This window comes from Salminus brasiliensis, chromosome 2 (assembly GCF_030463535.1).
Source record: "Salminus brasiliensis chromosome 2, fSalBra1.hap2, whole genome shotgun sequence".
In the NCBI taxonomy this organism is placed as follows: Eukaryota; Metazoa; Chordata; class Actinopteri; order Characiformes; family Bryconidae; genus Salminus; species Salminus brasiliensis.
The window spans coordinates 17689382-17713158 of record NC_132879.1 but is presented as its reverse complement, the minus strand read 5'-3'; the positions used below and the strand labels follow the sequence as shown (position 1 = coordinate 17713158).

The window sequence follows — 23777 nt, the reverse complement described above, 5'->3', positions numbered from 1 at the left end:
AATTCAATAAATCCAGACTGTCGCATAACTAGGATTTTATGGGCCCACAGTGCAAACCCCCTTAAATTACATCGATTTCTCAATAAGCACTGCAGTGGCACATGGCACTATGCTGATCTTGGCTAATGGTTGAAGTGCACTGATTATTGTTATCAATAAGCAATCAATGAGTTGCAAAAGTAGCAATATAAGTGGTTGTTAGGGGCTTGGCTGCTGCAAGAGGATACAACTGCACTGCCAATATTTACACCTGTGAATCCAGGGGTTTACAGTATAATGTGATCATACACATGGCTGGCCAGAATCACAGCCAAACAAAATGCGGTAATGAGGTGATATCAATCCAATAAGGTGTTATGATATATACATGTATATATGATATATGTATTTTGCAACTTTTGAGCACTCTTGGCCAAATGATACAGTCATAATATAAACAAAATACAAAATCGCTAGTATATTAGTGTATTAGTGTAAACACTGCAAATGCAAAGTGTTTGCAAAATACAGCACCAGACATATTTAAGAACTGCAAGCTGAATTACATTTGCAAGCTTTGTAAATTCTTTGACTCTTTAAACCACATCAAACCTGGGCCTATCTAAGTAACTGTCTAAAGATCTGAGAACAAAAGATTTGAGTTGATGTGAGTTCATAAGTCATAAGCAATGACTTATGCTGGCATAGCAACGCTTCATCACTTCCTGTTAGAAGAAAACAGGTAAGTACATTAACATTTTGCGTACTACATGCCAGACGTGTATTTTTAGGGTTAGTATATAGTATTTACCTTATAGTATTAGTTTGTATTACAAATCGGGATGCAGCCTTAGTCTTTCATCTTGATCTCCACAGTTCCCCTGAACTGTAATTTCTTGATAATATTGTGTCCTGTAGAAACCGTAAGCTAAACACACTCAATTTCTTTTCTCATAGCCTTCCCCTGCCTTGTGGGTCAAACTTTTGCACAGGCCATGCTAATTATTTAGCTTTTTTATTATATAAAAGACAGAGAAACTGTGCATTCTGATTATATGTATAAGTATATGTTGTTCTTTTATTATGTCATATATATATATATATGTGTGTGTGTGTGTGTATGTATAGTCATTACATTACTGTGTAGTACTATTAAACATTAGTGGTAGCAAAGCCAGTAAAGTAAGTTCACATTCACTTGTTGAATTTCATGGATGTGATGCGATTGTCCAAATATTTTTGGCCACTTGGTTCGTGCTTAACTTCCATAACAACCTCTACTTTTGTGGGAGGGCTTTTCACCAGATTTTGGAACACTGACAATTCACTCACCAAAACATTAGTGAGGTCTGGAACTGATGTTGGGCCTGGTTGCGCCTGGTTTGCAGTCAAGGGTCCAGTTCATCCCTAAGGTGCGGGATTGGACTAAGGTCAGGCCCCTCGATAAACCATTTGTTTATGAACCTCACATAGTGCTCATCATCATACTGGAACATGACAGAAAATATCTACAATGAATGTAGCACTGGAATGCAGTGGCTTCTTGGACTAGTGGCATCATATGACAGTGCCCAGGTCAAGGTCACTTCAAAGTCACTGACCTCTTCAGCTCTACTGCCAATGTTTGTGTTTTTTCTTAAACAAATAAATGCTTCCTGCCCAGGTAATATAGATCACCTTAGAGTGACCAATGTTCTCACCTTCTCGCGTTGTACTTTTATTCTCTACTTGAATCTTGACTTTTTACACCTCATTCTGGTCAATTGGACTATATCAGTTGCACTATATGTGATGCTACTGTACACTTCTGGTTAATCTAATCTAATCTAATCTAATATCATTATTGTTTCCTATATCAATAAAGGAATAACTCCCTGCCTCCAGATAAACGTTTGCAGTAGACAAACACACACATTTCAAAGCTATCTACCTGTCTATCTGTCTGTCTATCTGTCTGTCTATCTACCTGTCTATCTACCTGTCCATCTGTCTATCGATCCACCTCTATTAATCGGTCTATCTGAACAGATTCTCTAGTCCCACCCGTGAGCGCAAGCCCTTGTGAGCCGTGCTGGTGCAGTGATGTACGTGAGTAACAGAAAAGGCCCTTGGTCGGAGGGGATGACGGACACTCTCCACAGTTGAGTCACTCCACCACATCCGCAGCGCGCGTGACGTTTCCATAACGGGGACGTGACTTCCACCACGAGGCACGAGACCACGCCTGCCTCATTCATATGCAAAGAAGGGCGCGCTCGCGCTCCCTCTTAAAGCTCGCGCACCGCCCCTTCGCGAGCCGCACATCTGCAGAGATCCCGCAAGAGCAGGCCGGCCCGAGACATTCCAGCTTCTTTACCAGCCCCAATTCACACTCAGTCTAAAGGTGAGTGAGTGGGCTCACGGTGGGGGGGATCTGCTTATTCTGTGGTGGGCGTAGTCTGGTTTTTTTTATGGAAACTCAATAGCATGCCATTCATTCATTCATTCATTTAGACTTTGAACTGAGTGAGCAAGTTATTAACAGTTTAAAAAGATGTTTATGTATTAGTGTTGTTATTATTATCAATAAGGACTATCGATAGGCTGTAGTACAACTTGTTAATATGTTGATATGTGGTCGTTTTGCAATGCATATATACATATATATATATATATATATAATATGGTGCTTATAGTAGCAATATACACAATCCCGTATATATGAACTGGGCACGCCCTCTGTGTAGTGATCTATTAGCATTCAGTAAAATGCACACTGTAAGACTTCATTCTTCAGCATATCGTTATGCTGCTGTTATGTAATCGTGTGTCCATTCAGAGGACGACCAAACCAATGAGCGTGCCCTGTTTCAGAAACATCACCTGTTGACCTCACCTCCTTCCCAGAACAAGACTAGACCTGCAGCACATCATTAGATAGCCTAATCTGCGGTAGCTACGCTAATCCCCCCTCCTAAGCTTCATGTTAACTTGCTCAAAAGCACGACCGTGAGACAAGATGTGCCCCCCACCACCTTCCTGATGCTGTGAGCCTACGTGCCTGGTGAATCGTCTCGCAGCAGTAGCCGCAGTGTGCTGTCACGATGCTTCCGCTGTGAATCATGGTTGCTGTAGTTCCTTATTAGTAATCGAGCAGCGGGGGACGTTTCACAAGCTAGGGGGCTTCCCGGCGTAGACATGTGCGTTATTCTGACACGCGTGATCTCTATTCAGTACTATGGAGCTAATTAATTCACAATCTGGAAAAAAAAGCCCAGGCGTTTGCTTCTCGTGTGCAGCTGTCCGGATACTATCATCATCATCACCTTTCCAGTGTTGCATAAGTGCTGCACCGCCCAGACAGGGCAGTAAATGATGGTCGTTTCATAAGAGAGTGTGGAGATAGATAAGACTGATGCTTAAATTAGGCCAGTGTCTAAAGTCTAATTCTAGCCTGAGTGTACTTAACCTAATTATCATTCATACAGTTAGACAGACAGATAGATAGACATACAGTAAAAGAAAAAACCCTATCATTGTAACAGAGATATAAATACAATAAAAGGGTGGAAATAAAATAAATAAATAAATAACTTCTAGATGATAATGTTAATACACTTAAATCTAAAATTAATACACAGAATTTATCAGAAATGTGTGTATAAACTGAAAAACAAGCATATAAATAAATGGTATGGGTAATTTGGTCACTGTGTTGATCTCCAGTGGCTGACATGCTATGTGTGTGGATGTCCTTCAAGGAGCCTGATTAAGTATTTATCCTTTAGAAACCACTTATCCATTATACGCCCTAACCACTACGTGCCTCTCTCCATGCAACACTGGAGGGGGCTGCTGGGATGTAAATAGCATCTCCAACGCTTAACCTTTTCTACTGACCACACCTTACAAGCAAGTAAAAATAGTGCCGTCCCATAATGGCAACAAAGGCGAAACCAGAGCTGGTTGGAGTTATTGGTGTGGAAAGCTCATCAACTCTTGTCAGACACTGTTTGCAGTGGCTAAAATGCACAGCATTTCATAAAACATATGCAGCACATGCAGATGAGGCTTCTTGGTAGAAGGGGATATAGATATAGTGCAATAAAACAAACTGATCCCTGTATGTAGTAAATGTCTCTGTGTCTCTTCACAGAAAATGGCATCCACCAAGGAGAAGCTGATTGCTCATGTGAGCACTGAGCAGGCAGTGGGCAGCAAGTGCAAGGTGACCGTGGTTGGTGTTGGTATGGTGGGCATGGCTGCTGCTGTCAGCATCCTGCTCAAGGTGAGTCAGTTTGTTACTGTGCTGATAAAGATCATATCATGTTGATAATGAAAGTAAGGTAATTGCATGTAACATATTAAATTGTACTCTGTTTTAAATACATTTGGATACCAGTATATTTTGAATATACGTAATAAATGATTCCTAAGTATGGGCCACAAATGCTGAGGTGTTAAATCTAAGCTATGTGGATGTTTGTGGTGTCTAGACAGAATGAGGTCAGACAACCATGAACAGGGTCAGATGGTCGAGGGACATTCCAGCTCCATGAGTGCTTAGTGGAGCAAAAAGGAGACTGGCTGAAAGCTACTCCACCAGCCACTCCGGTTGCTTTTAGCTATAAATGAATAGCATGTGTTTGCTCTTGGTTTTCAGCAGTCTTTGAGACAAGTTTCATAGCATAGTTTAGCATTGTTCACTAGGTAGAAATAAGCTAAACGCTGACTCTATATGTAAAGGAACAGTGCAGAGTCTATGCTGGCCTCAAGCTATTTGCTGAGGTTTCTGAATGAAGGCTCTGCCAACAATCATCTTTCATCCCTGGAGCTCAAGACTAAGCAAATTCACTAGATTCTTCTTGACACTTCCCCTTTGTCAACATGTATTATACAGAGGAAATTGCTCATCCATGGGCTTACACCTAATTTTCGTAACAGGGTATGAGAGTACCTCATTCTCAAATTCTCAACATTTCAACAACTCGTTTAGCTATAAATGAAATTATGGCACCTGTCAGCTATAGCAGCTATAGAATTTAGCTTTCAAATACCAAATAGCAAACCTGACCTGAAGTACATGTGTGAATTTTGTCCAGGACCTGACTGATGAGCTGGCTCTGGTTGATGTGATGGAGGATAAGCTGAAGGGTGAGGCTATGGACCTGCAGCATGGCAGTCTCTTCCTCAAGACCCACAAGATTGTGGCTGACAAAGGTGAGGGGAACCTCTGAATAAGGTTTCTTTGCTATTAAGCCTAGTTTGCACTATTGTGGACTTAATGGGTTGTGATTCTGTACTGTCTTGATTACTGGCACTATATGTAGTCTGTTCAGCTTGGGTAATGTCTGGATAATGTCATTTAAAGGTGCACGTATTTGTCACTGTACAGTGTACACTAGATTAAAATTAACTAAAATTAGACAAACAAGTATGGTCCACAGAAAAATCACAATAACGTATATTATAGTAATGATCCAAATTCAGTTATCAAGTACCCCATGTGAGCATAACAGAGCCTTACACTACAGCTCACATTTTCCCTAATAGTAATATAACTATTGTATAATTATCTACTGTGCAAACATTGTTAACATCCATATTTATGATTGTTTGGTTGAAACCAAAATATTGCCAACCTAAGCTCATCCTACCCTAGATGTACTGAAGTCACATCTCGAAAAAGAAAGACAGATCATTAAGCACATATCACAGTATTTCATAATATCAGTGATTAGCCCACGACTATAGTCAATATAAGAATCACTGATACTGTGTGTTCCTGTAATAACTGTGTGGTCCATGTTGCACCAAGGCCTAAAGTTGAGATGACAATGAAATTAGTTCAGATAAGATGTGTTGACTGAATGCTGAATTTGAGCAAAAGGCAATTAATAGCCACGCCTTAGTTAATAATTACAGCAGGCTTACCAAGCCAAACCACCTCTGGCCAAACCGTGCTTCAAAGTGAGTGTTTTCTGTGTGTGCTCCAGACTACAGTGTGACTGCCAACTCCAGGGTGGTGGTGGTGACCGCTGGGGCTCGTCAGCAGGAGGGTGAGAGCAGACTGAACCTGGTGCAGAGGAACGTCAACATCTTCAAGTTTATCATCCCCAACATCGTAAAGTACAGCCCCAACTGCATCATCCTCGTGGTGTCCAACCCAGGTTAGCCCTTTTTTCCAGCACAGCTTCTATTGACCTTTCATATTAAAAGAGTATCAGATCAAATGACATCAAATAACTCTAGCATCACAGGTTGTACTGTACTTTCAGGAGATACCGAAATGTATTTGTTCTCTCTTGATGCCACACTTAAGTAAAGTAATGAACTGTGGGCTCTGTTTAGTCGATATCCTGACCTATGTGGCCTGGAAGCTGAGCGGCCTTCCTAGAAACCGTGTGATTGGCAGCGGCACTAACTTGGACTCAGCTCGCTTCCGCTTCCTGATGGGTGAGAAACTGGGCCTGCACCCCTCCAGCTGCCACGGCTGGGTGATCGGAGAGCATGGAGACTCCAGCGGTGAGACCTACAACTCTTTAAGTTTAACCATTTATATTGAGTTAGCTCATACATATTATTTCCTCTCTAAAATGTTTGAAATTATTATTTAAACTGACTTAAATTAAGTTGAATTAACCACCCAGGGTCCAGTTTTACAAAAGCATCTTAATGTTAAGATCATCTTAACTGCAAGAGAGAGTGTTCTATGCAGTGCTCGCACCACCATTACCACACAGAGAATCAGCTTTGTGCTGAGATGCTTTCAGGAAACCCAGCCCAGATTAGAGTGGATGGCAGAATAATGGGCTAACATAATTAGAGTGTGATTTTAGGGAAATCAGATGATCTAAAAGCCTGTGGCTGAGATGTGACATTTACCGTGTCTTTTGCAGTGCCTGTCTGGAGTGGTGTGAATGTGGCTGGCGTTTCTCTGCAAGGTCTTAACCCTGACATTGGCACAGAGAAGGACAAAGAGGACTGGAAGAGCGTCCACAAGATGGTGGTTGACAGGTGAGAAGTAGGTCACAAACGGGATCCAGCCTGGCCTTTTTTAGTGGCTTCAATTCCTTTAGAGTTTAGAGAACACGTGAACCCAGGCATTCTAGGCCAAGTACCATGATGTGCTTCATTCACGTTCTAGCTTCATGACCAGATCAAGACCTTTGATTATGTACTTTGCCCAGGTTATCACATGCTGTGGCAAACTGAAAGGGTTACTTGATCAGCCCTTTGCCCAAGCTTTGATCTATGATTCCTTCACTAGTGGGAACTTCTTGGCCAATAAGGACCACTCGACTGAATACGTTTTAAATGCAGACTCAGAATCTCAATGTGGTCTGGTTGCTCTGTCTGCATTCACAGTGCATATGAGGTTATTAAGCTGAAGGGATACACCTCCTGGGCTATCGGAATGTCCGTGGCTGACCTGTGTGAGAGTATCCTGAAGAACATGCACAAGTGTCACCCTGTGTCCACCCTGGTCAAGGTGAGTACGGCCTCCATCTGCACGGTCCATATGAAGCAAAAAAGTTTATCCACACCCTACAGCATTGATTTTTTTTTTTACGACTGTGTTTATGCCGTTTGTATCCTGGCCGGCCTTTGACCTTTGTGTCTATGTCTTTTTCTGAGTGAAAACACCTACAGTATACAGTGAATCACAGAATGTACTGAATTAAACCTCTGGTCTGATATGAACTGCTTTGTGTACATTAGTAACTGCACTAAAGAATATTCGAGGTTGCTGTATTCATATATAATACTTATTTTGGGTCATTGAGACAATAAGGAACCTTGGTATAGCACACATGCTGATGTCTTGGCCCGTGTTTCCAGGGAATGCACGGAGTGAAAGACGAAGTTTTCCTGAGCGTTCCCTGCGTCTTGGGCAGCAGCGGCCTGACTGACGTAGTGCGCATGACCCTGAAGCCCGATGAGGAGAAGCAGCTGATGAAGAGTGCCGAGACACTGTGGGGTGTACAGAAGGAGCTGACCTTATGAACCACTCCCCCCTCCAAGATATAGCCTCCTGTCTCTAAAGACAAACCTCAAAAGTGACTTCCCAAACTCTCCCCCTTATCCTCACCTGTCCTGGCACCCATTTCCTTTTCCTGTCCCTGTTCCTACCCCTCCTCCCCCCATCATTCAGATGTCTTGAAGCAGACCTCAGACCCATAGACCTTAACACTCTTTGTCATAGCTGCAGAGGAGGTTATATGTACTTAGTCATTTCATGTTATATGGCCTTTGTAAAGTTGAGTGTCCATGTGTGTGGGTATATGTTTGTGCTTCGTGTTTTTCTCGCACTTCTGATAGATTATTTTTCAAGTTAAAAAAGGAAGGAAACCTATTTAAGATCAGGAAAACTTGCCAGTTCGGTATTTGTATTCTGAGCTCAACAAGCATTCCGTACCATTTTGTTCCCAATGCAAAAACAGTCCGTTATCAAGACCAACAACTTGTGACACCAAAGCTATACCTTTACCTGAACTAGCCAGTGGCCTGCATCGAGGCATGCCTTTCTGTACACAATATCAACAACCACAAGTGCACTGAGGCTAGTCTTTATCGCTAAAGACAAGCACTTCACAGCTCAGTAATACAAATACAGGTTCAGCTGGACAGAACTGCTCATTTCACTGGCTCATTTGCTTTAAACTGAATGTGGGACAAATAACTTGACTGAGAACCAAATGGAATTTTGTTGTGGCTCGTTGCAGCTTCTGGCAGAGTAAATGTTAAACGTATTATTACTACTAATAGAGATGTGTGCGTTTACGTGACAGTCGAACCTACTTGTGATATGTATATCTGTACACCTTATATATCAGCTAGAAAGGTTATTTTTGTATTTTTATTTGTGAACTGAGCTTGGTTCCTACCAAAGCACTCCCAGTGGCATTTTGCTCCGACACAGAGCTGAACACAGAACCTGTTGTGTCAGAGCAAACAGATTTGCTATCAACTCACTCCACCTCGAAATAAAGGTTGACTTAAAACAATCCATGCTTTTGTTTCCTTCTTTTGTGTGTGGAAAGACTGAAAGGCTTGTAGACTGTGTGGAAAGAAGAGCTGATTGCACAGAAGCACACACTGGCTCATAGGTCCACTTTCTTTTTAGAGGTTTTAGCATGTTTTTGAATGAGTTTAATTGGTTGACAAAGTGAGGCATTGTATACCCTACCCTCTACATTAAAGGCCAAACGAGCAAAAAGAGCAGTGTACTGATCATTACATGAAAGGGAATATCCTTCCATCGCCTTTTGAACAAAGTCTACCCCGAGTACAAGGTAGGAGTACCCTTTGAGTGACACCTTTTAAAAGATTTTAAGAAGTTAAACCTTAAGAAGTTTACTTAAAGGTTTGTTATCTTAACCCTTAGCCTAGCCACTAAGATTACTAATAACCATGTTAGCTAGCACTGGAGCAACCTCAACAGTCAATCAAACCAATCACCAAAAACATTTGGTAATATAATATTATTATTACTATTCAGCACAAATGAGAAAACTGGGGGCCAGCTAACTACCTTGCTAACTAGATCTTTAGCTCAACACATTTCAGTCATTCGAGTAATGTACTACCCATGCCAAAGCAGTTATATTTTTTCCAAGGCTTCCAGCTACATCATGAAAAAGTGGTTTTCTAGTTTTTACAATCTTGCTTAAGAGACTACAGCAGCATTCAAGCACAATGCAGGAAAGTATGCTTACAGCAGTTTAGCGATTGCTTATTTATTATATATAGATTTTTTACCACATTGGCTGGTGAGCTACTTCTTAGACGTCTCACAGAACCAAATCCTCTCGGTTTTATTGAGCTGCAGATATTAACAACTAAAGATCTAAAAACAAGAAAGAAACTGTAGGAAGAATCCTTGTAATAAAAAGATCTCGTCAAATGAACAAAAGCTTGCTGGTCACAAAAGTGCATAAAAAAAAAACCCAGAATGAACCCAGAAAGTTATTTTTGTAAGTATTTTGTCAAAAGCACTTTTCCTTGTTAATTCCTTTGAAACTTGTTAAAAATAAGAGTAGTCATCACCCCAAAGCGGATGTTGGAATCAAGCTTGGAGTCAAGGTCTCGGCAGATGTGTGCGAACACTTTCTCACACACACACAATTTCTCACTCTCAGAAATGTGAGGGAAAATGCTTTGCAGCCTTTCTAAATTTGTAACACTTGAAATGTCAGACATATAATTCAGTTTAAATAGCTACATGAATGACAGTTGCACCGTTATAGCAACAACTCAGAAACAAAACACAGCAGGTCGTCCCCTTGACAGCTGAGGGGTAACATAAATACTCAGTGAAATACAATTATTGAGATGCAGAACCTCACAGTACATTAAACAGTTCCTTTCTGAAAGTAATAACTTTCTTTTTCCACAGAAAAATAAACAAACAAACAAAAAAACAACTTCTGATGGAGCGTGGAGTAGTCATTCAGCAGTTTCTCACTTGCTACATGCTGGAGTCAGTATTCCCAAGCCCCCCCCCCTTCCCCCCCAAAAAATATTCTGAGACACACTTTGATATTATAAGAGTAAAATAAGAGTCATCATGACCTACGTGAAGCATGTGAAAACCCAGAAGAACCAACAGCGACAGAGGTCAAGGAAGCCCTAAGATAGCAAAAGATGTGCAGAACATCTAATATTCTTCCTACATGCATGAAGAAACAAAGTCACCCGGTCATCCTGTCCCCAATCTGTTGAACAGTTAATCACTGTTGTGCTTCATTACTGATTAGAAAATTTCTTCTGATATCAACACATGATCTAGAGCCTTGGCATCCTGAAGATTTCAATTTTTCCAGAATTCAAAGGAGGCAAGTAGTCGTCAGTTTAAAAGGGATGCTGTTGAAATCTATGTAAAACACTCATAGTGGAGGAAAGAAAAAACGAAGGGGGCGGGGGGGGGGGGTTGGGGGGGGAAATCAGATGGCAGTGGGGTCAGTAGAGGTCACTGAGTCCAGCAGTCTTTCGGGCTTTCTGCATCAGTGCTCGAAGCTGGAACTGCTTGCGTGACAGTAGCCGCACATGCTGTAATAAAGAAATACACAGAGGTCAGTCAGCGTCCACTCCAGGAAGCTTCCAGACAGGTATTAGGTAAATAGGTATTAGTGTGAGCAAAGTGACAAAGAAATCGGATGGAAGTCCTGAAATTTAAAAAGATGAATGTACCTTGAGAAAGACCTCCAGATCGATGACGCCTCTACGCAGAGCCTCCCCGAGGTAGAAGATGGTGTCCTCAATGGCGTTCTCCTCCGCATACAAATTCAGGATCTGCTTATAAAGCGGTGCTGTGGGAACAATGACATCATCAATGTCATTGTTTTCCGACTGATTCTCCATCTTCTCTAGAGCCTCTGTCAGTTCCTCATCCTTCTTCTTAAGGAGGTCAATATTCCTGTCCACCTCAGCCTGAAATGTATACATCACAGTTAGTTGCAACCACACAAATCTGATGCATTGTAAAGAGTTCTACCCATGTTATGTTCAGAGCTTTTTGCCTTTTACATTATTTCCAATGAGACATGACCCAGAGCGTTCCAAATGCAGAAACTGACTTGAAAAGCATGCTTCTTTTTGAGGCCACTTGTAGCCGCATTCTTACCACTTCCTGGTCCAGACGAGACACCATCTCCTCCAGCTTCTGGTGGCCTTTCTTTAGGTCCTCCTCTGTACGCTTGAGAGCATCCAGCTCAGCCTGAGCCCTGTCCATCTCCTCCTTCATCCTCCAGCGGAGCTTATCGCTCACAGCCGATATGAGTGAGGCACGGATAGTGTCCTCCCCGATGGTGCCATCTCGGCTCGGCCCTGGAGAAATGGGGAAGAGAACGCAACCTTTACTATGATGCTGCTGTTTATGTGCCGTTAGGGTCAGCTGGCAGCTTTGAGGAAACCTATAAGCAGATATTTATCAAATTTGTGATAAATTTGTAACCCGGCAAAAAACTGGTAGTTAGAATGACACAAACATCATAATATCCAACACCCTCCTTTGTCTGAATCAGCTTGATACAAACACAGACGTGAAAAAAGCGAACCTGGCTGCCCTCGTCATCTGTGATTTTGTGTTCAAAAGAAAAGAAAAAAAAAGAAAAAGAAAAGTGAACTACACATGTAACATCCAACACATGTTTTCCAGAGCTCTGAGAGTGCAGCTTCCACTTCTGGAGTTCATGGCAAGGGCTTACTCACTTTGATATTTTCTCTTAGAATGGTATTGGCTGAAGCGTGTCCACAAGTCATCTTATGCAAGAGGATTCACTCAAGGTTTCAGTTGTGAAAAAAATAAAAACATAAAAATAAAATAAAAAATAAATAAAAATCGGAAGGCCACAAACCAGTTCAGGGGCCTACTCGGAAGGTTTAGAATTCACCTGTTGCTGTGGACAGGCTACCAGATTATCCGTGTGACAATCGTTTTCCGAAACACCTCCCGACCAGTGTATCATTTTCATTTGGAAGTGCAGCTGGAAGTGCAGAATCTTGGTTAAAATCGAGCTAAAAAAACGCATAGTTTATCCTTATAAGAGCAGAGTTGCCAGGAAATACCTTAATTTTAAAAACACATTACGATTCAGACGTAGACTTTTTAATATGACTTTTTAAGAATAAATAAAAAGTTTTTTAAAGTCTTAGAAAGACATTAGAGAATGAGGCATTTGGAAGTCTGAAATACAGTGAATGTTTATGCAATATAGCTGCAATATAGGTGTCCTAACCACAAGTTACCATATTGTCTATTGTGTCTCTTGTCCTGTGCGTAATGCTTGTATAGTATTATTGTATTGTATAAATGGTCTATTGTCTGCACTGATTTTACTTCAGTCACCAGCCCCTTCTTTGCTGATGCTACTATGTTCAACAGTAATTACATCGTAATTCTTAATCAGCACAGGGCTGACAATGGAATATTTTTTAAAGACGTGTCTGAGAAGTCCAGAACAAACATGAAGATCGACAAACATGCTGAAAAAGCTGAATATTTTACAAACTATGTAGCTCATGCAGTCACGCCTGCACGTCTACTCCTCAAATCTGTACAGGTTGCACAGGCTGCCAGCCTTCGGTCAGCAGTGTGAATGTCACGGTTAATATCAGAGCCGCACTGGAGAGCTCTTCATGGAACCATATCCTATTCCCAGCCTAGTCCATGCACTCTAAATATAGGTTCCCACGAGCCAAGGGGCTACATGCTGGCCCTTTCAAACTACGAACTACATCCAAACAGAACTTTGACCTTTTATACCCCCGAATCCAGTTACAGACTCGACCTTTCCCAGCGCTCCACCGAGGTCACAATGAATAGGTGTAGACCCAAACAAAAGGTCAGAGGTCAGGGGCAGAAAAAGGTCAGTGGCATGAAAGTGACATGCTTTTGTACCTTCACCTCTAACATTATCCCAGCCTCATGTCACTGCTCAGTCAGCAGATCGGCAAAGCTTAGAAATTGCAGACAGGTGCGATGAGTTATTAACAGGTGCATAATACAGTCTATTGTACTGCCCTCTGGAGCCTAATTGCAAAGCAATCACAAATAATCATATATATATTTATGATCAAACATGCAAAGGGGACTAAAACTGTCAAAGTAAATTACACTCCTATTTCTATGCTGCCAAAGCAATGATTTTCCGAGCTCCATGTAGCAGATTCGGATCAGATATTTGTCATTGGTTTAAATTCTAAACACATTCCAATGGCATGGTTTATACACATGTGTTTTAAACATACTGTATTTAAATGTACTACACATCCCAGAATCCATCAGGGCAGCATAACTCACCCACAGTAGTGACTGGAGTTTGGGAAGGATAGTGTGCAGGACCCCCTGAGGCAGGATATGTAGACCCTCCAGGATAAGGATAGCCTGGGTAACCACTACAGCAGGGAAAGAAATACATTTATGAAATAAATATATATAAATATACAGTACTGTGCAGAGGTTTTAGTCACCTAAGCATTTTATTTAAAACCATTTGTCTCAGCATTAAGAGCGTTTTTGCATATAAAACACATTACAAACAGATGCAATATAAATGTGGTAAAAATAAATAAATCATACAAACATAATAATCAAACAAACATTTGTTTGTATACACAAACTGTGTATTACATTGCAAGTTATTTTCATCTATACTGTAATTTGAAATATGCATTACCATGGATTTGGGTTTGGCCCATAGGCAGACACAGCAGGCATGCCAGGCATATAGGACTCTAGAACAGAGGGGAGGAGACAAAGTAAACATAGCAACATGTATAACACTGCTGGTAATGAGCGACATCTACTGTCCAAAGCAGGCATTACACAGCTCACTTGTATACACACAGAAAAACACAGACACACTATTAACCTTTCTACTGCATGATACTTACACTAATCAGTTTGGCTCTATTCTGTTTTTTACTTTTCCCAAATTTGGTACCTGGAACCGGTACCTAGTAGGGACTAAAACGTGATGTAAACCTTGCAGAGCACTGGACTGACCAGAGAGAATTGTCACTCTATGCAACACAGCACAAACTAATCTTTTTTTTATATTTATAAAAAAAAAAAAAATTAAAAATAAAATAAAAAAGTATTACATTAAAACAGAGCTGCCTTTTAAAAAAAGAATAGTCTAAAAGCTTGTTTTTCAACAACAGATTATGACTAGACCGCTCACTGAAGACTATTACTATTATTAAGGGTGAGAACCATTCAAATATAATTTAATAAATGAATCTCATCATTGATAATTATTGGCACTTATTTCACTAAATAGACGTTTCCAGGTTAGGTTTCTCTACATGGGAGAATACATTCCTCTGTACAGATGCATTTTGCATCTAATACTCAACTGATACAGGCACACAGGAAAAATGTCCAAATATAACCCGTAAGTGGGAATCAAGCATAATGAGGCATCTTACGATTTGGGGGCCCGGTGGCCTGAAAGGCCTGGTAGGGGGGCTGAGTCGTGGGCCGTGAGAACACAGGAGGCTCTTCTCCAAAAACAACAATCATCACTTGGATCAGACCGTACAGGTCCGACTGAGGCTGGAGACACAAACGCACACAGAGACAAAATGTACATAAGAACACTTTAAATCATAGACCAAGCCATAGCTCACAGATGAAAGTAGTCACAATCATGCAAATCTGAAACTTGACATTTATGGCATTTGGCAGATCATTTTTATCTAGACTGACTTACAATATACTCATGTTACAGACCTAAGATATACAGCAATATTAATCTTAAATAAAATAAAGCCTCTTATTGGTACAGTGTGATAAGCTTGCACAAGCAGGGAATCAAAGGGAGTCAAAAATGACATTAAATACATTATTAATTACAATTCATATTAAAAGGTATGTAGTCAGGCCAACAGCAGTTATCCCACATAAATAACTACACATGGTATACTGTATAGTATCTGACAGTTATCCAAATAGCCTATATAGTCATATTTTAAACATTCCAACTATTTTATAGTGTTTTATTGTATACTGTTAGTTATAAACATTCACTTATTCAATGCCTTAGTATAAACAATGTCTTCCTACCCCTTATTTATGAGACCAAACATTTAACCATACAAGGAAAGTACAACAGTAACATCCACCCCAAATTCATTACCAAACTAACCTGTAAGAGCAGGCATAAGCAATGCAGCTATATGCTGCTTATATACATTTAAATGTGCAAGATCAGTTTCATGATCAGTTAACACAAGTCACAACAGAGCTGATTGTGTCTTACATGTTTCCATTCATGCAGATAGGGCAGGTAGATCTTGCCATTTGCATCGATGTGTTTCCCAGTCTTGATCATCATCGCACTGGTCGGTTTTACAAAACAAATAGGAGGGTTGTAGGGATACGTGTCCAACAGCCATAGACACACAGGGATATTATACACATTTCCTATGGAGAGATATGTGAAGAAAACCTTAAATAAAACGCATTTATTTAGATAAAAGATTAACAGAATTAAAATGCCAGAATATTTGCTTGTCAACCTCTCATACCTCTATAGCTTACTGGCACTGTTCCTGTCAAACTCATTAACTCTCTCGACGTTCCATCATTAAACACTGCAAACAAAGCACACATTTTTGAATTACAAACTGACCAAAGATTATACAGGGTACAAACTGACCACAACCGCTAAAAGCAGTCGCTTAGGGGTTTAGGCCACCAGAGAGCCTCATGTGTATGCAATTCTTAGCAAATAAATAAAATGGATGATGCCTATTATTATTATTATTATAATCATCATCATTACTATTATTATCTAAAAATATTATATATAAGCCCAAACATTAGAAGTGCATGGAGGCTCTCCAAGTTGAATGTGTTGCCCTAAAGAGGCTACAGTATGTAATTGTCCATCTTTTAATCTATTTAGTTAACTTTCAAGATAGGTGGATATCACAAAGTGTCAGTCAATGCAAGCACATGGTAGATAGTTATTGAAAAGGGATAATAAAAGTATGTCAGTCTAAAAAAAAAAAATTTTTTAAACTTACCATAAGCATCCATCAGCGGTTTTAGGTCTTTGTATTGCAAGATAACGTTTGTTATCTCACGGACAGTGAGGTCGCGGTATTTATATTGCTGAAAGGTGGACAAAGATGAACAGGATGATAGAAAAGTATTTGTGATAAGTGATTAGGGAAAACATCCCTGCAACACGTTAAAAGAATTACATGGTCTTACATTGGCTCTTATTACAGAGACAATAACAGCCTGTTAAGCAAACCTAACTGCTAATGTAAAGCTTCCACATAAGTTTAACACTCTGCACAAACACATCAGCCCTACACAAGTCCAGAAGGGCCATAATCATATTATATACATAGTTATCTCACGGCCACAACTTCTTTTCTTGTGATTTCAAGATAACAAAAGAAATAAAAACGAAAGGTTTTCTAATGATCACAACTTTTTTTCTTGGGAAAACAAAAAATGTGATACCCATGCTTTAAATATATATCAAATTACATATTTCTGTACTGTGATCTCAGCACAACAAAAAAAAAAGTTTCCTCATGATCTGAACTTTGTTTCTTGGGATCTGAAGATGTGGCAACACTTTCTATATTTTTGACAAAACAAGTAGGAGTTGTGATCTCGACGAATCAGCTTGTCTTCGGATTACAATAAGTTGTTTTTACGAGAAAACATAATGTCCTTTTGTATTTTCGTACAGCCCTGCCTAAAACACGAGTGTTGTCAAAAGCACAGTAGCTATAGCTAACTGTAAGTGGTTATAAAGGGGCTTCAGTCATTAAACTGCACTATGACTATTTGCACACCTGTACAGATGTTCTTTTCTGTAAATATATTTTCAGCTCTGTATTACCTTTAGTACTTTTTACTTTTTTAATTTATCCCCTACCCTATTTACTGTTTAGTGTCATTTTCCTTTAGTTTAAGACTGTGTTCTGTGTTTTTTGTTACTTGTCATATGTGTTGCTCTCACCAAGACAAATTCCTTGTATGTGTAACATACTTGGTGAAATAAAGAGATTCTGATTCTGAAATTCTGAAACAGCAGTTTACTGTAGACAAGTAGATACTCATCTATGGAGGCCCTGAAGTATCAAGATAGAAATAAACAATTACACACTAAAAATAATACTAATTACACACTTAAATTGATAATCTGATTTAATAAACCATGCCCACGATTTAACAAGCTGTTTCCTTACTTTAATGAAAACGTTGATTTGAGGGAACAGTTTATTAACTATAGCTAACCATCAAGGAACCGTCTCAATATGTATCTACCGTGATTATCTATCGCTCGCTAACTACCTTCATTGTATTTTTCTCTTAATGACAACCTGTTTTTGATACCTGACCAGTGTGTTTATCGTTAAAGTTTACAGCTCACAGACTAGCACTAGCTATCTAGCTAATGAACCAGCTGTAAGGCTGCCTAAAAATCATTCACCCCATCCCATCAACAACTAGCTAGCACTAGCCCTCCAGCTGCTTACCTTCAGCATCTTCTTAAGCGCGCTTTCGTTGACAACAGCCATAGTTGACCCCCCGAACTACAGTCTTTTAGAAATAAATTGCAGTAAAGTGAAATACAGCTGTATCTAATATTTGTAGCGATAATGTTAGCCCAGCTAGTGCTCGCTAGCGCTAGTTCCCGCAACGCTGGCCTGGTCCCCGGCTAATCCAAGCCAGGGCCAGGAAACTGTCTCACCGACAAACTCTAGCAACTAAATCTGAATTTCTAATACAAGCACACGACGGATACCTGTCTAATAAACCGTACAGGTAACATTAACACTGTCTCCGCGCTAATCGTCCCACTTAGGGCAAACTCCGAGGCAAGCTAGCTTCTCAGGAAATGTAAATAAAGCAAGTGCACTCAGCCAAAATGGACAGCTCGAGCCCTTTCAGACGCTGAGTGCAGATTTCAAAATAAGAGTCTTTTTCGTTCTCATCATAAGTGCAGACGTCTACAGTTTATACCAAGAAAAGTGAAAGAGATCATGAAAGATGTGTGTGAAATAAGTTTTTTAATAAAAAAAGAAAGAAGAGAGGTAAGGTTAACAGTCAAAACCAGAACAATATATGAAACCTTCATCCATTTCATGCCATCAAGTCTTTTTGTACATTTGTAACCATGAAGATCAAAACTATCTGTTGAATTACAGGTAAATATGCAATGCTATCCAACTTTACTTTATTTAAAAGCAAAAAAAACAAAAAAATACATTCTTTAGTTAAGAAGAACATGAGAAATATGTCAATTAACAGCACAATCCTGTTTTGTTTTCTTTAATTGTGTATCAAACATAAAATGCATACATTATACATCATTAAATATGAATATATACAATGACATTATATTACAGAATATGAATACAGGCTGCACAGCTAGCAGTTGGTTTCATTGTTTTCTTGGAAAGATAACCCATCATCTCTCCACAGTGACATGTGGGATCTGTCTGCCACTGAGCAGGCGTGGGAATTTCTCAGAGGCTCTTCTTCTGAAACTGCAGAAAATTAATTTACTGTTAGCATAATGGAAGAAACACAACATCGTATGTTTTCAATTCTCACAGCTCCTCATTTATGAAGATAAACACACACAAAGAACATGTTTTGTTCTGCTCATTGCAGAACCACTGAACTTTATAGGGCCAATAATGTTTGCCTTTTTCCCTGGGCACGTCTAATGGTGCTTGGGGGGTTTCATTTACCAAAAACAGCCATAATTCATTTGTACATAACTTTTTTTTATCTCTCTTTATCCCTTAGAATTACAACAGATATGCATTTTGTAGCACATATTATATATTTATTTTAAATAATATTAGTATTAGTAGTTTTTCTTATTTCTTTAACAATAACGATGTACATTCATCTTAAATTTACAAAAAAAACAAAAAAACTTTTATTCAATGATTAATATTGTATCTATGTCCACAATAATGTCTAAGGTCAGTGTAATGGTTTTGTTTACTTCTTTTTGTTGGACATTTGTATTTTATGGTCTAGGTTGAAGAGCCTTCCTGTTGTATCTCACTTCCGTGTAAGATTATAACAATGAGGACACAAGAAAGCTGCTGTTATGGTAGAAATGGAACCAAAGCCATGTTATTAAGATAACACGAGAGCTCACGTGTGCACTGTGGTTTCAGACACACATTTCACCAGCACACACTGACTTTAAAAACGTGTCTGAGGAGGTAATGATGGAGTTCCAGTAGAGTGACTCATGCTGATAGCTACCTGGCCGCATAACCAGAGGAGGCGTTTCACCAAAGACAGCCATTATCACCTGGATCAGGCTGTGGAGATCACACTGAGTCTGTAGCATGGGATAAACACAGACAAGACAGATCGTTGTCAGGAGGTGATAAACAGTGGCTATACAGATCTTTCTAAACTGTTTGTCCTATTTTAAAACTGCATCTATAAACTACAACTAGGGCCTAGTTCCATTAAGCTCTGTATGACTTATGTAATTATACAGTTTTCACATTTGAATTGAATAGGTTAGCTTAACCTGACTTTATTTCCAAGACAAGACAACCATAGTCACCATTTGGGTTGGATAAAAATGGAATTTGGCCTCTGCCTTTAACCCATTTGTGCAGTGAACATTTACATTTACATTTACATTTACATTTACATTTACGGCATTTAGCAGACGCTCTTATCCAGAGCGACTTACAAAGTGCTTTGCTATTTACCCAAGAAAAGCCTTAGCTAGTTAGAATAGACTAATAATACAAAAGATACCTCCAAGCTTAGACATTACTAAACACAATACAATAAGGCGACCATAGAACTATTCGTCCAAGTACTCTCTGAAGAGGTGGGTCTTCAGTCTGCGTTTGAAGACAGCGAGCGACTGAACACACACATACACACTAGTGATCAAACACACACAGTGACTAAACACTGAATCACCACTGCCCCATAATAAACAGATATGCAAATCTGAAAATATGCAAGTAACTGTTTCATTACTGTACTTAAGAATTATTTTGGAAGATTTGTACTTGAGTATGACTGAAATCGAATACTGGTACATGCTTATTACTCTCTACTTTTCCACTTAGACCTTCAAAGTACAGCATGTAAACACTTCCATAAGTTTAAACATCTAACCAAATATTATGGTAGTTTACTAATTCTGCTGATTTATTGCCTTGTCACACACAGCCATAAGACTTAAGCTAATAATAATTTAAAAAAAAATAATAATAATAAAATATAACATGTTGAGTTTAGTGCATGGGCCACCAACGCGCTTGGAGGAAAGCAACATGCACCCAGCTCTGATCAGCCAGCAGATGACAGTGCTGACCAGCATTGCACTGGAGTGATGTGGGGAGAAATAGCCTTCTACCCACCCTAGAGAGAGCAAGGTCAGTTGTGCCCCAGCTGCCTATGGTTAGCAGCATGACCAGGATTCGAACCAGCGATCCTCTGGTCATAGTGACAGCACCCTTTTTCGCCTTATTCAGGGCCCTAAATAACAAGTTTTTAAGTTTTAAACACTTGCATATGTTTAACTGTGGATGTTTTCTGACTTCAACTCAAGAATATTTTTTGGATTCATACTTGGACCCACTTTTAATGATTTACTACTTAAATGTGGACACATTCGACAGATGCATCGATAACAGACGCAGACAATCAACTAAGACACATCTGACATCTGCCTCTTCAGTTTAGAAGGAGAAATGCTAGGCTAACATGGCTGACAAACACTGGGCGTGGACTGTCATCACACTCTTTTCTGTATATAATTATATTAAATATATAATATACATCTGATTATTTGCTTCAAGTAGCTCTCAAATCTTTGTAAACAAGTAAAAAAAAGTTTTACAGAGATGAGATTGGTGACAGTCCAGGTCTAATGTCTGCCTCTGGGGACAGTGGTAAATTATGTTAATATGACTTTTCACCAAACGATTCCTTTAAGCGCTGTTTCTTTGTACTTTACACCCCTGTTTACTTGTGTTTGTCACTCTCTGCTTATTTCTGTGAGATACTGAATGGCAAGCTTACATGTCTCCATTCTTCCAGATAGGGTAGCAGAATCTGCCCATTGCTGTTCACATGTTTGCTCGGAACGATCATCATCTCTTTGGTGGGTTTCACATAGCAGATTGGGGCAGTGCGGGGATAGCTTTCGTCCAGCCAAAGGCACAGTGGGATGTTATAAAGTCTCTCTGTAACACAGAGTATTGTTATCTTGAGCACATCGCACTTATCTCTTCTGAGACTTTGCTTTGCCTTTATTACCACAGTGTCAGACAAGATGAGGACGAGTCTCATTGTCATGGACCTTAACAGTTGTAAAAGAAAGTGGTGCGGTCACTTACCTTGGTACAGCACTGTAACCGTTCCCACCAGGCTTAGCAGATCTTTGGCAGTGCCATCGTTGAAAACTGGATCAACATATGGACAAGTGGCATTTTAATGTCATGAACTGCTGAAGGTAATGTGTGTGTTAAAGACGACCAAGCGTGTTATGATAAGGATGAATTGTAAATGAGCTTGGAAACTGTAACCCACTCACCAAACCTGTCCATCACTGGTTCCAGGTACTTGTACTGGGACATGACAGCCATGATCTCTGTAAGCATCTTTCTCCTGTGCTGATATGTCTGTAAAGACACCAGCAAACATCACACCACACGTATAGCACAGCACTTAGGCCTAGGTGCTCTTGTTTGCTCTTTCCTTGCTTCTGTAACTGTATTAATGGCTGACATTACAAGGCCTCACACTCTTTGTGACCTTACATTTAAATTCTTCATTCATAGCAATTGTACATGTAGTTTTATAGTTGGTACTGAATACGTTATTATACTATATATGGAGTAATACGCCTGTAGTTTCAATGGTTATATAAGACCACAGAGAGCTCTTACCTTGGGTAGCACTTTCTTCACCGACCCTATAGTAGTGACCGTCATGATTCTGATATCTCCAATCCAAAACAGATGGAACGAACTGTGTCTCTTGAACTCCCCAGCAGAATAAGTGTTGTGTGTTTTTTGCTTAAGTAGTTATTGGATCACTAGTTTGGGTCCTCCTTAAGGTTTATTGCACTATTATGGTCTTTGCCAGCATCGACAGCCAATAGCATTAGAGTGATGGGGTTCACAACATCGATAAGGCTGGGAGCAGCTGCAATTCAGTTATTGATAAGACACAGCAAACATTTCAGGAAAGGCAAAAAACAACATGTAAACAACAACTATACAAACAATTATATAAACCCAGAGTCAGTACCAAATAGTCACAAGAGGAAAATATAGATAAATTGTGCTACACACACACTCGTACACACACACAGAGGTGTAAAAGGCATGTCTGTCCTGTTTTCTTGTAGGTTATTCTTTTACCAATTCTGATGAAACTGTTGTGCAGATCTTCCGGGTTGGCCTACATAGATTATGTTACGCCTATTGCATTTTCAAGAACCACCCTTGCTCTAAGGTCTGTTTAAAGGCCGGTAATTAAAGTGATAAACATGTTGTAAACACTTTGCTGTTTCTTAAGATTTATCTGGAAGACCATACCACCTGTTTTTTTGAAGTCACATAATTCCCACTTACATTTTTAATCACTTTCTTGGTAGCTGTAACACAGCCCTATTTTGGAACATGTAAATAACTTACTGCCAGAGCTAACCAAGCAAAAGAACAGTCCTCATACATAAGGGTTAGCTGCAGAGCAGTTTTAACTAGTTTTAATGGATGTAAGCTATTAAAAAAAGAAGACCCCCTTTAAACATGGCCACTAGTGTAACTAGTATCTGGATTGTGTCCTGATATGATTTTAGCCACATGCATTTACACTCAGTAGTCAAAAGTGTCTCTGGTTAGTCAGACTGAAATCTGATTGCTATGCAAATCAATTTTGCTCATTACATGGCAATTATTACAGGTGTTTCAGTTGTCTTGGAGAGACATATACATCTACACTGCTGTAAAATGTGGCTCAAATGCGTCTCAGAGCTCGTTCCGAAGTGGTTTGAGGGATCGGATTTGTAACCGTTTTAAATGTGGCTTGACCTCATCCAAATATAATCCTAATACTAACGACATATAAAGGAACCAGGTGTAAATGGGTCTCTAAACTGCTCCATACATGTTCAAAACAATTACTAAAACAAAACAAGTGGTCTTTATTATGTAGTCTTAAGGACAACTGAGGGGCTTGAACCAGCCTCTTTCTGCCCATCATGCAATATTATTTGATGCAGATATTTTCTTTATGTATTCAGGTTGGAAAGCTTGTATGCTTCAACCAACAT

The 23777-nt window shown here is 39.6% G+C and overlaps 3 protein-coding genes across 3 annotated transcripts; 1 reads left to right on the top strand and 2 right to left on the bottom strand.

Annotated features, from left to right (window-relative positions):
• The first annotated feature begins 2262 nt into the window (after positions 1 to 2262).
• On the top strand, positions 2263 to 8966 carry ldha (lactate dehydrogenase A4). The gene is made up of 8 exons (XM_072673618.1): positions 2263 to 2362; positions 4115 to 4246; positions 5061 to 5178; positions 5955 to 6128; positions 6310 to 6483; positions 6858 to 6975; positions 7327 to 7450; positions 7801 to 8966. The coding sequence occupies exons 2-8, from the start codon at positions 4118 to 4120 to the stop codon at positions 7963 to 7965; spliced, it is 1002 nt and encodes a 333-aa protein (XP_072529719.1). The 5' UTR covers positions 2263 to 2362; positions 4115 to 4117; the 3' UTR covers positions 7966 to 8966.
• A 712-nt stretch (positions 8967 to 9678) lies between these two features.
• tsg101a (tumor susceptibility 101a) lies at positions 9679 to 18377 on the bottom strand. The gene is made up of 10 exons (XM_072669057.1): positions 17971 to 18377; positions 16495 to 16582; positions 15994 to 16059; positions 15726 to 15889; positions 14893 to 15019; positions 14139 to 14196; positions 13763 to 13857; positions 11585 to 11787; positions 11152 to 11391; positions 9679 to 11010 (listed from the first exon to the last, which is right to left on the bottom strand). Exons 1-10 carry the CDS (start codon positions 18010 to 18012, stop codon positions 10921 to 10923), a joined length of 1173 nt encoding a protein of 390 aa, XP_072525158.1. The 5' UTR covers positions 18013 to 18377; the 3' UTR covers positions 9679 to 10920.
• A 1251-nt stretch (positions 18378 to 19628) lies between these two features.
• Positions 19629 to 22431, bottom strand: LOC140549629 (tumor susceptibility gene 101 protein). The gene is made up of 5 exons (XM_072673378.1): positions 22387 to 22431; positions 22032 to 22119; positions 21831 to 21900; positions 21518 to 21677; positions 19629 to 19802 (listed from the first exon to the last, which is right to left on the bottom strand). The coding sequence occupies exons 1-5, from the start codon at positions 22429 to 22431 to the stop codon at positions 19629 to 19631; spliced, it is 537 nt and encodes a 178-aa protein (XP_072529479.1).
• Positions 22432 to 23777: the final 1346 nt, after the last annotated feature.

Excerpts from the sequence above, each read along its gene's own strand:
- ldha (XM_072673618.1), top strand. The coding sequence starts at position 4,118 with ATGGCATCCACCAAGGAGAAGCTGATTGCTCATGTGAGCACTGAGCAG. Across the intron at positions 4,247-5,060 it reads CTGTCAGCATCCTGCTCAAG|GACCTGACTGATGAGCTGGC; the intron begins GTGAGTCAGTTT and ends AATTTTGTCCAG. Across the intron at positions 6,484-6,857 it reads AGAGCATGGAGACTCCAGCG|TGCCTGTCTGGAGTGGTGTG; the intron begins GTGAGACCTACA and ends TGTCTTTTGCAG.
- tsg101a (XM_072669057.1), bottom strand. The coding sequence starts at position 18,012 with ATGGCTGTTGTCAACGAAAGCGCGCTTAAGAAGATGCTGAAG. Across the intron at positions 15,020-15,725 it reads ATCTGCATGAATGGAAACAT|CCTCAGTCGGACCTGTACGG; the intron begins GTAAGACACAAT and ends TTGTGTCTCCAG. Across the intron at positions 11,011-11,151 it reads ATCTGGAGGTCTTTCTCAAG|CATGTGCGGCTACTGTCACG; the intron begins GTACATTCATCT and ends TCTTTATTACAG.
- LOC140549629 (XM_072673378.1), bottom strand. The coding sequence starts at position 22,431 with ATGACGGTCACTACTATAGGGTCGGTGAAGAAAGTGCTACCCAAG. Across the intron at positions 22,120-22,386 it reads TGAAGAAAGTGCTACCCAAG|ACATATCAGCACAGGAGAAA; the intron begins GTAAGAGCTCTC and ends GTGTCTTTACAG. Across the intron at positions 21,678-21,830 it reads ACAGTGCTGTACCAAGGTAA|ACTTTATAACATCCCACTGT; the intron begins GTGACCGCACCA and ends TGTTACAGAGAG.